The 16821-nt window shown below is 45.9% G+C and overlaps 1 protein-coding gene across 2 annotated transcripts in view; it reads left to right on the top strand.

Moving 5' to 3' along the window:
* The window catches only part of si:dkey-91m11.5 (PH_BCR_vertebrate and RhoGAP_Bcr domain-containing protein), a 406087-nt gene that overhangs the window by 201238 nt on the left and 188028 nt on the right, over positions 1-16821 (top strand). Inside the window, exon 9 of one of the 2 annotated variants that reach the window (XM_059983342.1) lies at positions 11944-11982. The exons of the other annotated variant lie outside the window; for it this stretch is intronic. Within the exon in view, the coding sequence (XP_059839325.1) occupies positions 11944-11982 (39 nt within the window). The remainder of the gene's footprint in view (positions 1-11943; positions 11983-16821) is intronic. 2 annotated transcript variants of the gene reach the window in all.

Genomic DNA, 16821 nt, shown 5'->3' with positions numbered 1-16821 from the left:
CAGTCCACAGTAAGAGAAATTGTCTACAAATGAAGGAAAATCTGTACTTTTCCTACTCTCCCTAGCAATGGGCACCCTGCAAAGATCACACCAAGAGCACAACGTGCAATGCTGAAGAAGGTGAAAAAGAACCCAAGGGTAGCAGCAAATGACCTGCAGAAATCTCTAGAACTTGCTAAAGTCTTTGTTCATGTGTCGACTATCAGACAAACACTGAATAAGAGTGGTGTTCATGGAAGGGCACCACGGAGAAATCACTGTTCTTTAAAAAAAATCATTGCTGTACATGTTAAGTTTGCCAAAGACCACCTGGATGTTCCACAATGCTTCTGGGTCAATATTCTGTAGACAGATGAGACAAAAGTTGAACTTTTTGGAAGAAATGCACATTATGTTTGGAGGAAAAAGGGCACAACATGCCAATACCAAAACCTTAACCGAAACACAAGAGTAAATCAACAACAGAATGGTTTAAAAAGAAGAAAGTTTGTATTTTGCAATGGCCAAGTCAAAGTCCAGATCTTAACCCAATTGAGATGCTGTGGCATGACCTGAAGAGGGTTGTTTTTGCAAGGTATTCCAGAAATATTTGTGAATTAAAACAGTTTTGTTTAGAGGAATTGTCTAAAATTCCTTGTCGCCTTTGTGCAAGACTGATCAGTAGCTATAGGAAACATTTGGTGGAGGTTATTGTTGCTAAAGGAGGTTCTGTTAGTTATTAAAGACAAGGGTTCACATACTTTTTCCCGCCTGGACTGTGAATGATTAAACTATGTCTTCAATAAAGACATGAAAAACAGAAGTGTTTGTGTGATACTAGTTCAGGCAGATTGTGTTTGTCTATTATTATGACTTAGATGAAGTTCAGACCACATTTTATGAGTAATTAATGCAGTAAACTAGGCAATTGCAAAGGGTTCACAAACTTTTTCTTGCAACTGTATATATATCTCTGGTGCTTAAGATTTTTGCACAATGTTGTATTTGTCAAGTTGGAGCGGGGAGTGACTCAGTAAGATGCTGGAAATGGTGAGGATGGAGTGTGGGATTGGTGGCAGTGAAGGAGTGCAAGGGCATGGGTGTATAGACACCCAGTCCTGAGACACCATGCAAAGTCATTTGATTACAAACAGCTGGTTTAGTAATCATTACAGAATACGTCCCACTCCCTCCCCTCTCCGTTCCCATTTCCCAACATGATTTCCCTCTCTCTGCCCTCTTCCCACTCTCTGTCCACAATAGAGACCCATATCAGAATCAGGTTTATCATCACTCACTTATGTCATGAAATTTGTGAGTGCAATACATAAAATTGCTACAGTACTGTGTGTCAATTGACCTAACAATATCTCTGTCCTATTCTCAAACTATCCTAGCATCTTACTGTCCTCCATCTTGACCTCACTATCCTCTATATCTCTTTCCTCGGTAAACACAGACACAAAGTACTCATTTAGTATTCGTCCAAATCCTTTGACTCTAAGCATGAGTTCTCTTCTTTATCACTGACTGTTCCTATCCTCTTCCAAGTTATCCTATTGCTCTTGATGTAGATTTTAATCCAAGGACTTTCCATGACTCTAGCTCTCCTTAGATTCTTCTTGAGTTCCCTTTCTGCCTCCTTTATCGTCCTCAAACACCCTGTTTCATTTCAGCTTCCCACTTCTTACTTATGCTTTCTCCTTCTCCTTGATCGAAATTAACTAGCTCCTTTGCCATCTAAGGTTACTGTATCTGGCCGTCTTTGTCCGTTTTTATTACTGAAACAAATCAATAGTCCAAAAATGTGAATCCCTGAATCCTTGCCCAATTCTTCAGCTATGCATTCACCTGCCATATCCTCACTAGCACATTGCACGGGGCATATTCAAGAGAAACACATCATCCTGGTGCTCCTTTCATGGCCACAGAATCTCCTGTCTGGCCCCTAACCATTGAGTCTCCTGTCACTATAGTTCCTTCTTGCCTTCACCCTTGCCTGCTGAGCCCCGGAGCTGTTCCCCATGCCACCAACTTGACTGCCGCAGCCGCTGCTTTCTCTTGAATGCTCAACCCCATCAACGGTATCCAGATGATTCTAAGCATGGCCAATTCCAGCTCCAGTTCTTTCATGTGATGCGTCAGGAGCAACGGCTGGTTTAACCTTCCGCAGGTGAAGTCATCATAACCCCGGCAGTGTCGCTGACCTCCCACCTCCTGATTCTGCCACTGCCCTAACTGCCATCCCAGTCACACGAATCAGAAGGGTAATTTTAAGCAAAACCTAAACTGCTCTTATCCGTTCCTACCTTGTTGAAATCTTTGCAATACTTATGCACAGGTGCAGTGCCCTCAGACTGGCTGCTCGATGAGAGCCCACATCCCTTTTACACCAGCAAAATAACATTTGAATGTTGCTGGCTCCTCCTCTCTGCTGCTAGGACTGCTGGGACTAAAAAACCAGCTTTTTTTCAAATGATTTCCAGTATCTAGCTCCTTCTGTTAAAATGGCATAGAGAGTTCTGCAGATGTCCTGCTAACATCTTCCCGCAGGCTGTCGTGGTCCTTTCTGACAATCCCCCACCTTGGATTTGGGCCTCAATCGCCTCGTTTAGTTTCCAATCATTCCCAGGTTCCACTAACTACACACACCTGGTTTCCATCAGCAAATGCAGGATAAAGACCCTGTGATCACAACAAGGAGCTGCCAGTTCGTTGGTCGACACCGGTGTGAGTAACCTCGTTTCATAGTTCTTAGGACTGCATTCTAAGTCTAGCATCGCTCCTGCCCCATGTTCTTGCACTAGGATTCATCCACCGCCACGCTTGTGTAACAGAATGAACTAGCCATAATGATCCCAGTGGACACGGATCCCGTACAACAGGACCTCGCCAGTCAGGGCTACCTACTGGGCGCCCACGACCAACTACTTAGGGTGGTCATGGAAAACCTTCGAACGCTGTCCACGAATGTACGGAAGGTCAGTGAGCATGTGGACTGAGTTTCCACTTCCCTTTCTCCATCCCCTCCAAGAAACTCCACTACCCAAGCCGCACCGTTCGGGATGGCGTTGCCCCTGGGATCGGTAACACAGTCCGCTCGAGAGCCATACGTACCTGAGCCCGATTCCTACGCTGGGGACCTAGGGAGGTGCCGGGCCTTCCTGTTACAATGCTCTCTGGTCTTTGAGCTACAGCCACGTACCTGCACTTCAGATAAATCCAAGATTGCGTACATCATGGGGCTGTTACGAGGGGATGCCTTGGCATGGGCAACCGCAATATGGGATAGCCGACCAGAGGTTTGTTCCTCCTTCCCCTCCTTTGTTGCTGAAATGAGGAAGGTCTTCGAACAATCCATTTGTGGTAAGGACGCCGCTAAACGCTTGACTCTTTGTCAGGGTTCACGAAGCGTAGCAAGCTATTCCCTCGAGTTCTGAACTTTAGCCGCAGACTCAGGTTGGAATGACAAAGCCCTATGGGAGGTGTTTCAACAGGGCGTCTCGGATAAGATAAAAGATAAACTGGCAGCGAGGGACGACACAGACTGTCTGGACTCTCTGATCTCACTAGCCACTATATTAGATAATCAACTTCAAGAGTGGCTGAGAGAAAGAACCAGTCACCCCCGCTCCTCGGGGAAGCCCATGGTCCACCTTAGCAGTCTCAGACAGCCTCCCTTCCCCAGCTCCGAGTGTAGCTCCTGCTCCAACTGTCCCCACCACCCTGGGGGAGGAACGATGCAGCTGGGACAGAACTGGCTCTACCCGGCCGAATGACTTCGGAGGTGGAGAGTTGGGGATTGTTTCTATTGTGGCCAGCCAGGACATTTCCGGGATACCTGCCCTCAGTGGACATAAGGGAGGGCTCACCAGTGAAAAAGGGGGCCCTGGTGAGCCGAACGATTCTCCCTTCAGACTCCCAGACTTGGATGCAGATCCCGGTTACCGTGAACTACCGACGACAGTCTGTCCCTGTCTGCTTTGGTGGATTCCAATGCCGAGGGCAATCTGCTGGACGAAGACATAGCCTCCCAGGCTGGAATACCTCGTGAACCACTAACTACCCCCCTGGAGGCACGGGCCCTGGATGGAAAACTGCTGGTTCGGGTAACCTACTGTACGCTGCCCCTGACCTTGATCCTATCCGGCAACCATCGGGAGGAGGTACAATTCAGTCTCATCTGTTCATCTCAAGCCCCAGTAGTTGTAGGGTATCCATGGCTGACCCAACACAATCCCCACATCGACTGGCCTACCGGGAGGATAGCCAAATGGAGCCAGTCAACTGTCTGCGGTCAGCCCCATCTCCCAGGGAAGCTACTGCGACTCTGCCTGTCCCGGAACCCCTCAATTTGTCCTGAGTCCCCACAGAATACCATGACCTGGGACCGGTATTCTGTAAACAACGGGCCCTTTCCCTGCCTCTGCACCACCCATATGATTATGCCATCACCTTCTGTTGAGACTCCGAAGCTGACTCGGCATTCACCGACCTGAAGAGGCGTTTCACCACTGCTCCCATCCTGGTCCAACCGGACCCAGCCCATCAATTCATTATCGAGGTGAACGCCTCTGACTCTGGGATAGGAGCAGTCATGTCCCAACAATCAAGTTCGGACGAAAAGCTTCACCCCTGCACCTTCTATCCTCGCCAACTGCGCCCCACCGAGCGGAATTGCGACGATGAGAATTAGGAGCTCCTTGCAGTGAAACTAGCATTGGAGTAATGGAGGCTCTGGCTGGAGGGGGCAGAACAACTGTTTGTGGTATGGACTGATCATATTCAGGCCACCAAATGTTTGTACTCCCGCCAGGCTGGTTGGGTGTTATATTTTGGACGGTTCAAGTTTTCCCCCACGTACCGTCCGGGGTCCAAGAACGGGAAGCTGGACGCGCTCTCCCACCAATACGACTCCAAGGAGGACACTTCCAGCCCAGGGACTGTCCTCCCACCATCCTGCGTGTTTGCCACCCTCACTTGGGAGATCAAATCCAAAATAAAAGAAGCCCAACAGGATGACCCGACCCCGGCGATCGCCTGTATGTGCCCATTTCTGTCAGGTCTCAGGTTCTCCAATGGGGGCACATGTCTCGGTTCGCCTGTCACCCCGGGAGCGATCGGACGCTAGCGCTCCTGAAAAATCACTTTTGGTGGCTGTCCGTGGAGGCTGATACCCGTTCCTATGTCTCGGCATGTTCCATCTGTGCCCGGGGAAAAGCCTCTCATCAGCCACCTGCAGGTTAACTTTGTCCTCTACCTGTCCCTGGTCATTCCTGGTCACACATCACCTTAGACTTTGTCACCTGTCTACCCCCTTCGCATGGGAACACCACCGTGCTCACCGTGGTAGACCGGTTCTCCAAGGCGTTGCATTTTGCAGCCCTCCCTAAACTCCCTTCCTCTCAACAAACCGCAGATCTTCTCGTCGGCTCGTCTTCCACCTCCACAGAATCCCCGCAGACATCGTCTCTGATCGAGGTCCCCAGTTCGTCTCACAGGTATGGAAGGCCTTCTGTCAAGCCTTGGGTGCATCGGTCAGCCTGTCATCCGGCTTCCACCCCCAGGCGAACGGGCAGAAGGAACGGGTCAACCAAGACCTGGAGGCGACGTAATGTTGTGTAACAGCAAACAAGCCGTTGACCTGGGGCGACCACCTCCCGTGGGTTGAGTATGCTGACAGCTCTTTGGTGAGGTCGGCCATTGGGAGGTCTCCATTTGAGTGTTCCCTGGGGTACCAACCCCCGCTGTTCCCCACGCAGGAAGAGGAGATTGCGGTACCATCAGTTCAGGACCATATCGATCGGTGCCTTAAGGTTTGGGAGGAAACACGCACAGCCCTACTCAGATCAGCAAAACACTACAAGAAGATGGCCGTCCAACACCAGACCGGCGCCTGAGTGCCAACTGGGGCAGATGGTGTGGCTGTCCTCCAAGGACATCCCGCTGAAGAACGAGTATAGGAAACTCGTCCCTCGCTTCTTGGGACCATTCAAGGTCGAAAGGGTTATCAATCCTGCAGCGGTCTGCCTAAAGCTGCCAAAGTCCACACACATCCACCCAACTTTACATGTTTCCCAGTTAAAGCCAGTTTCCATCAGCCCCTTGTGCCCCCCGGCTGAGACTTCTCCACCTGCCCGTATCATCGACAACCATCCGGCATACACCGTCCGATGACTTCTGGATGTGAGCCGTAGGAGCAGGGGTCTCCAATACCTGGTAGACCAGGAAGGGAACGGTCCAGAAGAGCGTTCCTGGATCCCCCGCTCCTTCATCCTAGACCCTTTCTTCATCCAGGACTTTCATCGGGACCATCCAGACAGGCCTGGAGGATCACCGGGAGGTTCCTGTTGAGGGAGGGGTGCAGTCACGGTCCCCTCTGGCAATCGCCCACCTGGCTATTTACCTCAGGAATTGGGCCTGAATCGCTTTATTTAGTTTCCAATCATTCCCAGGTTCCACTAACTACACACACCTGCTTTCCATCAGCAAATGCAGGATAAAAACCCTGTGACCACGACACGGAGCTGCCAATTCGTTGGTCGACTCAGGTGTGAGTAACCTCGTTTCAAGGTTCTGAGGACTGCCAGTTCTAAGTCTAGCACTGCTCCTGGATACAGATTCCACGCCTCCCGACTCTGTCTCCGCACCCGTGTTCTGCACTTGGGTTCGTCCACCGCCGTGCTTGTGTACACAGGCACCATAATCTATTTAAATAATCGTTCTGACCCTTCAATATATATACTCCAAAAGTACTCAATTGACTCAAAAGGAGTGGGAAATGTTAGAGATGCTCGGGAGCATGAGAGCTTATAAAAAGATGGATTAATTAACATAAAACTGAGTATATCCAAAAACTTTAAATCCTAGCATCTGCATTGTTACATTTTTGTAACATCTCAGGTTATGGAGTCACCAGTTCAGAAGCTGTCCCATGTCCATGATAACTGTCAGATGCTGTTCCATATCAAAGCTGCAAACAGCTGGAAGAACTCAGTAGGGTCGGGTAACATCTGTGGAGGCATAGGGTTGATGGATGTTTTGAGCTGAAACCCTACATCATGTCTTCGAGTGAAATGGGAAGATAGCTGATGGATTGAAGCAAGAGGAGGGCTGAGATGAGAGGGTTGATCAGTGGAATCAGATGAAAAGTGATGGGGCCGAGGCAGGTAGGTGATAGGTGGAACTGGATGGAGAAGAAAATAAGGTTTCATCTTCCCATTATTCCTCCTTTCATCTTTAATCCTTTGTCTCCCCTCCCTCTCACTTCTATGTACTAGCGATCTTTCGTCTGCACTCTTAGTCTTGATGCAAGGTCTTGATCCATTCTTCTGCCTTCACAGATGTTGCTTGATCTGCTGAGTCTTTAAAGCAAGTTATTTTTTTCTCCAGTTTCCAGTATCTGAAGGGTTCAGAAGCACCCTTCTGAATTCTCTACACTCTGGAAGGGTCCATCTCTATCTTGTTGCTCTTTACCTGTTTTTATTCCTTGAGATATGAAGTTCTCATTCTAACCCCTCACCCTTTGAGGAAAATATTGGCCCTGAACTTTCCCATACTTGACTTTTAAAAGCTTCTCATTTCCCAGATGTAGATTTACCTGCAAGAAGCTGCCTTCCCCCAGTTCACACACTTAATTTCTGGCTAACTTTATCCCTTTCCAAAACAATTTAAGACTTCCTGAGCCGTTGTCACCAATTCCCCCAGGTGAGATGAGATGGTAGGCATCGGAGTGGGAGGGGGGGGGGGCGGGAGGAATGGAAATTGAATCAGAAGCTGGGAGGTAATAGGTACAAGTGATAATTGGAATCATTGGAACCTCTTCTGGGGCAGAGGTAACCTGTACAAGTGGAATGAGTTGCATCTGATGGGATATACTCCAGATTATTGAGAGAGGCAAGAGATGAAATTACTGGGCCTTTGACCAAGATCTTCAAGTCACAGTCTAGAGGACTGTTGTATTTAAATTTGTTCCTTTATTCAAGAAGGGAAATTAGGGGTAATTCTTGAAGCTATAGACCGGTGACTTTCATGATATTGGCAGGGAAGCTATTGGAGAGGATTCTTGGGGACAAAATTCATGAGACTTTGCAAATCCTAATTAGGGACAGTCAGCATAGCTTTCTGCAGGGCAAGTCGTGTCTTACTCTATTATGTTTTTTTTTGTGGAGATGGCATGGGTGATTGGTAAAGATAGAGCTCTAGATGTTGGATTTTAGTAAAGTATTTGACAAGGACCTCATGAGAGGCTCATCCAGAACATGGAGTCACGGGATCCTTAGTGACTTTGCCGTTTGAGTTCAGAATTGGCTTGCCCATAGAACACAGAGTGTCGTGATTGATGGTGTTCTACTACTGGGATCTCTGCTGTTTATGTCATAGATTAATGACCTTCATGAAAACATAGAAGAGTGGGTAAGTAAGTTTGCAAAGGATAATGTGAAGTAAGATCAGTTGCAGATATGGGCGGAGAAATGGCAGACGGAGTCTAATCTGACCAGTTGTGAAGTGCAAAACTTTGGAAAGTAAGAGAACAGTGCAGAATTAATGGCAAAATCCAAAGCTCCGGAAAAGTGGTTGCTTAGGTTGATAGGGTAGTAAAGGAATGATACACCATGTTTGCCTTCATTTGTCAAAGAATTAATTTCAAGAGTCAGATAGTTATAGTTATAAAACTCTGGTTAGACTATATATGGACTATTGTGTTCTGTTCTGGTGCCCCATTATAGGAAGGATGGAGAAAATGCAGAAGAGGTTCAGCAAGATGCTGTCTGGAGTAGAGGGCATATGCTATAAGGAGAGGCAAATTTGGGTTATTTGCTCGAAAGTAGTAAAAGCTGAGAGAGTCCTGATAGAAGTTATGAGAGGCATAACAGATGGCATCTCAGGTAGGCATACAAATGTACAGAGAATGGAGGGATTTGGACATTCGTAGGCAGAGGGATTAGTTTAGTTTAGAATTCATTTGCTATTTTAAGTAGTTCAGCATAAAATCATGGACCAAATGGCCTTTTGCTGTGCTGTGCTTTGCCATTGTATGTTCTACACTAAGTGGCTGTTTTATTATGTACCCCCTGTACCGGTAAAGTGATCACTGAGTGTATGTTTGTGGTCTTCTGCTTCTGCAGCCCATCCACCTCAACGCGTTGTGTGTTCAGAGATGCTTCTCTCACTACTCTTGTAACCTCCATGTCAGTTTGAAGCAGCCTAGCCATTTTCCTCTGACCTCTCATTTACAAGGTGTTCTTGCCAAAGAACTGCTGCTCTGGATATTTTTTGTTTTTCATACATTCTTTGTAAACTCTAGAGACTTGGAAGGTACTCAGATCACCCCGACTGGCACCAACGGTCAAAGTCACCTAGATCACATGCCTTCCTCATTCTGACATTTACTTTGAACAATAACTGATCCTCTTGACTATGCCTACATGCTTATATGCATTGAATTGTCACCGCGTGACTGACTGGTTAGATATTTGCATTAATAAACTGGTGTATGAAATAAAGCATCCATTTTCAAACTGCTGAACAAGCTCAGTGGCTCAAGCAGTGTCCGTGGAGATGAAAGGGTGCTCAACGTTTCAAAGATTCAAAGTATATTTATTATCAATGTGTACAGCAGAGCACCCTGAGATTCGTCTTCCTGTGAGTAGCCATGAAACAGAGAAACAACACCTAACCTGTTCACAGAAACCCACTCTGCAAATAAAAAGAACAAATTGCACAGATATACGAGCAAATGACACACAGGACATCAAACCAGAGAGTCCTTGAAACAGTCTAGAAATGTTCAGTTTAGTTCAGCTCAGTTCAATTTAGCACTGTGTCGTTTTTTGTCTCCAGGCCACAGAGCCAATCTACCCCGATCAAAATAGCAATAAAGAAGGAATAACTAGAAAGCAGAAGCACATATAACATGAACTGTAGGGTTCTCTAAAAATGAGTCCAGTTCCCAAACCTTACCCTAGGCCCAAGGTTCTTGCACCTTCCTCCAGCAGCAGTGAGCGGGGGGGAGAGGGGAACTGATCAGATACTGTGCTGGACACCCTCTCGCCTTCTGCTCTCATCCTCGTTGATTTCAATCTTGCTCGAGGCTTTAAGCAGCGAGTTGGTCGATACTTGGAGCTGATCATGGGTTTGTGCTCCACCATCAGGCTGCACTTGCCTTTTTCAACCTCGCTCACACCTCCTCTGAATTCCCTCAGACATAGCAGAAACACCAGATCACTTAGTTGGTCCAAAAACATGTTATCAAAATATAAATTACAGGCTCCAATCTCTCATAGAGTAGTTGTAGAAATATATTTAAAACAAAAAGCAGTAGAAGTAGTTTCATGAACTAAATGTAGGACGTCACTGTAGTTGTGTTGATCACTATTGCCATTGTCAGCATCTCCAGCATTCTAAGTCCTGATGCAGGGCCTTAGCGTTTCTGGTTGAAGCCCTGCATCAGGTCTTAAGTGCTGGTTTAAAATGCTGATAGATAGGAGGTGGAACCAGGTGAAGTGGATTATGATGGGCAGGTGCAATCAGCTGGAGAAGGAAGAGGGAGGGTGGTTGACAGGTGGAACCAGATCAGAGATGGATACAGAAGGTGGTCCAAGAGAGAGAAAATCTTTAAAAAGCTGCCTGGAATACCCTGTGGGGAGGTGGGAGAAACAGATTCAATTGTAATGAGGCACATGAATAGGCAGAGAATGAAGAGATATCAAATATGTTCAGCCAGAAGAGATTAATTTGGATTGGTATTCTTGTCGGCGCAGACATGGTGGGCCAAAGGGCCAGTTCCTGTGTTAGAGGTATACTTACTTGTTCAGTGTTCAGTTGATCTGTTGTCCCATGGATACTAATGCAAATTGTTATTTTATAACCCTTAAACTTTAAATTGTGTCCTAACTCTGTTTAAATTGTTTCAGAATTTGTTTATGTGAGTTGTGTACCTTCTAGGCTTCTGCCACTCCCTCCGGAGCCATATTAATCATTTCAGCTTGTGCATTTAATGCATGCACTCTTGAGAGCCATTGTTCAGTGCAGAGTAACTGTGCCTGTCCTTGTATTGCATGTTACCAATCATTTTTCCACATTCACTGGTATTCTGGTATCATTTCCTTTTTCTGTATCACATAGGAATCTGTGCCAGAACTCGGAGCAAACTCATCAATCCTATTCCACTTATTTCTCTGTAATGTTTCCTCTCTCATCCTACCAACCACCTATACTATGTGCAATTTATAGTGGCTAATTACCATTACAACCCGCACGTCCCTGGGATGTGGGAAACAACCAGAGTATCAAGAGGATATGCACACAGTCGCAGAGAGAATGTGCAAGCTCCGGTCAAGGACAGGTTAGAACCTGGATCACTATAAGAGTGAACCAACCATACTACCTGCAGTGCACTTTTACTAAATCATATATGAAATCTAGTAAAAGCGAATAGTAAGAGAGCATTTGGAGATTTTTGATTGCTTCTCATGCAAGTTTTGTGTGTGTGGAGGCATCACTGCTGGATCTGAAGCAGACCTTATTTAACAGCTATTTGTGGACTATTCAGCTGCACCTCTGCTTGAAACCAGCATCAATGCATTGTGCCAAGTCATCACCTCCTGTGGAGATGAACTGACTTTGTGAATATGAGATTAATAATTGAACTTTTTGAGCTTATGACCAAATACTTTTTATTTATCACCTCAGCAGTTAAGCACATATTATATTTTTATTCATTTAAAATAAAAATAATATAACCTGTCACCATCAGAACCTTTTCTGAAAACTGTGATCATTAGAGGTCCATCATTTTGTGTATTTGTTTGCTGGAGTTTTAGAGTCCTTGAAAACAGATGTTTTTACATAGTTTTGTTTTGAGTTGGTGCTGTTTTCCTGTTTGTCGTTTTGATTGTGCTGTCTATGTGCACCTTTCCCTGTAATAAACTCCAATTTTATTCTTTGCTTGCATGAATGGAGTTCCTACTGCACAAAAAGCGTTTCACAACTGCAAATCAGGTAACCCACATATCTTTATAAAGTGTTGTTAACTTTTTTACTCATATCCCGCTTCAGTTTTGGAACAAGTTGAATGCTTTTAATACTTCGTTTCAATGCAACTCTGAGACTAATGAATCTGAGTTTGTGTCTTCAGGATTGATGCTGTTTACAGCAGATGTCAAACACAAGTGATGTTATACCGTCAGTTTACTGTCAAACTTAGGAGAACAGCATAAGTTCATCTTTTAAGCTTCAGTGGAGAATTAAAACATGAGCAATCAGATTACCAAAGTGGGACTTGAAAGAAGATGGAAAAAAAATTAAATAGCTTCAGTCAAAACGTTGAATAAGACTGTACTGTCAAAAGTATTCTTTATCCTGAGCAGGCCAGGCACTTGTTCCCCTTCTGCTTTCTGCTTGGCTGTGATACTATTTCCCATGCAGCCCTTTGGAACATTGCAGGAGATCATGAATCATGTTTTCCTGAAGGCTCCCAGAAAAACTTGTGCTTACTGTATTAGGAGGCCTGCAAGAGAAGTTATTTGCCAACATCATTCGGTAACACACCCTTTGTACTAAGATGACTTTTCTCCTCAGCCTTATCTACCAAACTGCCACCTGAAAACAGCCTCATCCTCCAAGCGGATGATAGCCCATGGTAATGTTGAATGGAGAAGACAAATGGTGTATTCCTGTCTCCATTTTCTGTGTATTTTTAACTATATACCTGATGCTGCTCAATGTGCCAAAATTTCTACCTCTGGTCCCTTTGGTTTCAAAGGTCCAAGATATATTTAATGTCAGAGAAATGTATACAATATACATCCTGATTTTTCTTCACAACCATTACAAAAACAGACAGGTGCCCCAAAAGAATGAATGACGGTTAAATGTTAGAACCCCGAAGTCCCCCCTTAGCTCCCCTCCCTCCTGCGCGTAAGTGGCAGCAAGCAACAAACCACACCACACCCCACCACCGGCAAAAAAAAAATCGGCACCCGCCACCAAGCGCTCATGTGTGAGCAAAGCAAAACCAAAGACACAGACTTACAGTACTGCCAAGACTACCTGTTCAGCCGGTATTTGACATACCACAGGCTCTCTCCCCACCAATAAGGGAGGAAGAAGAGTCTGTATTTCACAGCGAGAGGGGAAGCTTAAACAACTCGCTGGTTTATGATGTTAAAAGTCCATTATGTCACTTTTTCTGAGCTCTGTGCCCAAAGATCTCAGGTCTCTGGGCACACAGTCCATCTCCCACAACACAGCGATCTGCCCGGACACCGACCTTCGATCTGCTCGTCTCCAGAGCCACGAGATCTCGGCCCTCCAAAGGGGTGCTGAGTTCTTAGGCCGAGTACTTGGCATGCCGAATAATGGCCAGTCGCATTCTCACAAAGAACTCCAGGTCAAGGCCTTCAAAAGAAACCTGAAAGGGAAAGATAGAGATATTGAAGATGGAAATGGAGCTGTTTCTGAAGATGCAAGCAAAGGAGCTGCCGTTAGGTGCCATTAATCCTCCTAAGCTGCTCCTCCTGGGAATATAGAACTGCAGTATTCCAACTAGATCTCTCCTGAAGAGCTGGCTCCACCATGGAACCCCTCATAAACAGCCAGTCCCACCCTTGACACCCTGATGAATAGCCAGTAATTCCTGATTTTCCTTATAATCAAGCTAAATAATGACTCCCTCTCAACAAACATAATGCCAGTCTTCCCCTCCCTACTAAAAATACTGCCAATTCTTATCTCCATCCCAGCTGATACGCAAGCATAAGAGGGGCCTTCCCTCTTTTCCCAGATCTCAGATTCATAAAAATATTTTTCACCCCCTCCCCGGCCCCTGACTTCAGGAAGGGGAAGTTGAGGGAACACGCACCGGTCAATCCTCATTAAGGGATCAGAAGTGGAAAGGCTGAGCAGTTTCAAGTTTCTGGGTGTCATCATCTCTGAGGATCTATCCTGGGCCCAATGTATTGATGCAATTGCAAAAGACATTCACTGTATTTTATTAGGATTTCTACTGATGTACTGTGGATGTGCCCTCATCCTACAGATTTAACAGCCTCCATCATCCCACAGATTATCACCCTCTCTCATCCCACATAGCATGCTCCCTCCTCCCTCTATTTATCTCCTAACTCATTACACCGAATACCACCTTCCCTTATCCCAAGATTCTCTTCTCCTTCATCCACATACCATCGTTCTACTGATTTACCACCCTCCTCCTCCCCACTGATTATCCCCTCCCTCACCCTACTGATTATCATTCTCCCTCATTCCACTAACTACAAGTCCTAATCATCGGCTAATTACTACCCTCCCTTTTTCCATTGATCATTCCATAAAACCATAAGACATAGGAGCAGAATTAGGCCATTTGGCCCATCGAGTCTATTCTGCCATTTCATCATGGCTGATCCAGTTTTCCTCTCAGCCCTAATCATCTGCCTTCTCCCTGACTCCCTTCGTGCCCTGACCAATCAATAATCTATAAACCTCTGCGATTGTACGGATGACTCACTGGACTGGGAAAGCTTGAGCATATAAACATTAAGGAAGAGGATGTGCTGGAGCTTTTGGAAAGCATCAAGCTGGATAGGTCACTGGGACCGGATGAGATGTATCCAGGCTACTGTGGGAGGAGAGGGAGGAGATTGCTGAGCCTTTGGCAATGATCTTTGCATCATAAATGGGGATGAGAGTGGTTCCGGAAGATTGGAGGGTTGCAGATGCTGTTCCCTTAATCAAGAGAGGGAGTAGGGATAGCCCAGGAAATTATAGACCAGTGAGTCTTACCTCAGTGGTTGGTAAGTTGATGGAGAAGATCCTGAGAGGCAGGATTTATGAACATTTGGAGAGGCATAACATGATTAGGAATAGTCAGCATGGCTTTGTCAAGGGCAGGTCATGCCTTATGAGCCTGATTGAATTTTTGAGGATGTGACTAAACACATTGATGAAGGTAGAGCAGTAGATGTAGGGTATATGGATTTCATCAAGGCATTTGATAAGTTACCCCATGCAAGGCTTATTGAGAGAGTAAGGAGGCATGGGATCCAAGGGGACTTTGCTTTGTGGATCTAGAATTGGCTTGGCCATAGAAGGCAAAGACTGGTTGGAGACAGGTCATGTTCTCCATGGAGGATGGTGACCAGTGGTGTGCCTCAGGGATCTGTTATGGGACCCCTTCTCTTTGTAATTTTTATGAATGACCTGGATGAGGAAGTGGAGGGATGGATTAGTAAATCTGCTGATGACTCAAAGGTTGGGGGTGTTGTGGATAATGTGGAGGGCTGTCAGAGGTTACAGCGGGACATTGATAGGATGCAAGACTGGGCTGAGAAGTGGCGGATGGAGTTCAACCCAGGTAAGTGTGAGGTGGTCCATTTTGGTAGGTCAAATATGGTGGCAGAACATAGTATTAATGGTAAGACTCTTGGAATGTGGAGGATCAAAGGGATCTTGGGGTCTGAGTCCATAGGACACTCAAAAGCTGTTGCACAGGTTGACTGTGTGGTTAAGAAGGCATATACATTGGCCTTCATCAAACATGGGATTGAGTTTAACAGCAAAGGGTAATGTTACAGCTATAGAAAGGAAAATCATGTCTGATGAATCTTATAGAACTTTTTGAGGATGTAACTAGTAGAGTGGACAGGGGAGAACCAGTGGATGTGGTATATTTGGATATTCAAAAGGCCTTTGACGAGGTCCCACACAGGAGATTAGTGTGCAAACTTAAAGCACACGGTATTGGGGGTATGGTATTGATGTGGATAGAGAATTGGTTGGCAGACAGGAAGCAAAAAGTGGGAATAAACGGGGCCTTTTCAGAATGGCAGGCAGTGACTAGTGGGGTACCGCAAGGCTCAGTGCTGGCACCCCAGTTGTTTACAATATATATTAATGATTTAGACGAGGGAATTAAATGCAGCATCTCTAAGTTTGCGGATGACACGAAGCTGGGTGGTGGTGTTAGCTGTGAGGAGGATGCTAAGAGGATGCAGGGTGACTTGGATAGGTTAGGTAGGTGGGTAAATTCATGGCAGAAGCAATTTAATGTGGATAAATGTGAGGTTATCCACTTCGGTGGCAAGAACAGGAAAACAGATTATTATCTGAATGGTGACTGATTAGGAAAAGGGGAGGTGCAACGAGACCTGGGTGTCATTGTACATCAGTCATTGAAAGTGGGCATGCAGGTACAGCAGCCAGTGAAGAAGGCAATGTTGGCATTCATAGCAAGAGGATTTGAGTACAGGAGCAGGGAGGTTCTACTGCAGTTGTACAAGGCCTTGGTGAGACCACAGCTGGAGTATTGTGTGCAGTTTTGGTCCCTTAATCTGAGGAAAGACATTTTTGCCATAGAAGGAGTACAAAGAAGGTTCACCAGATTGATTCCTGGGATGGCAGGACTTTCATATGAAGAAAGACTGGATCGACTAGGCTTATACTCACTGGAATTTAGACGATTGAGGGGGGATCTTATTGAAATGTATAAAATTCTAAAGGGATTGGACAGGCTAGATGCAGGAAGATTGTTCTCGATGTTGGGGAAGTCCAGAATGAGGGGTCACAGTTTAAGGATAAAGGGGGAAGCCTTTTAGGACCGAGATGAGGAAATACTTCTTCACACAGAGAGTGGTGAATCTGTGGAATTCTCTGCCACAGGAAACGGTTGAGGCCGGTTCATTGGCTATATTTAAGAGGAAGTTAGATATGGCCCTTGTGGCTGAAGGGATCAGTTGGTATGGAGAGAAAGCAGGTAGAGGGTTCTGAGTTGGATGATCAGCCATGATCATACTGAATGGCGGTGCAGGCTCGAAGGGTCGAATGGCCTACTCCTGCACC

This window comes from Hypanus sabinus, chromosome 10 (genome assembly GCF_030144855.1).
Source record: "Hypanus sabinus isolate sHypSab1 chromosome 10, sHypSab1.hap1, whole genome shotgun sequence".
Lineage (NCBI taxonomy): Eukaryota > Metazoa > Chordata > Chondrichthyes > Myliobatiformes > Dasyatidae > Hypanus > Hypanus sabinus.
This window is presented reverse-complemented; position numbering and strand designations above follow the sequence as displayed.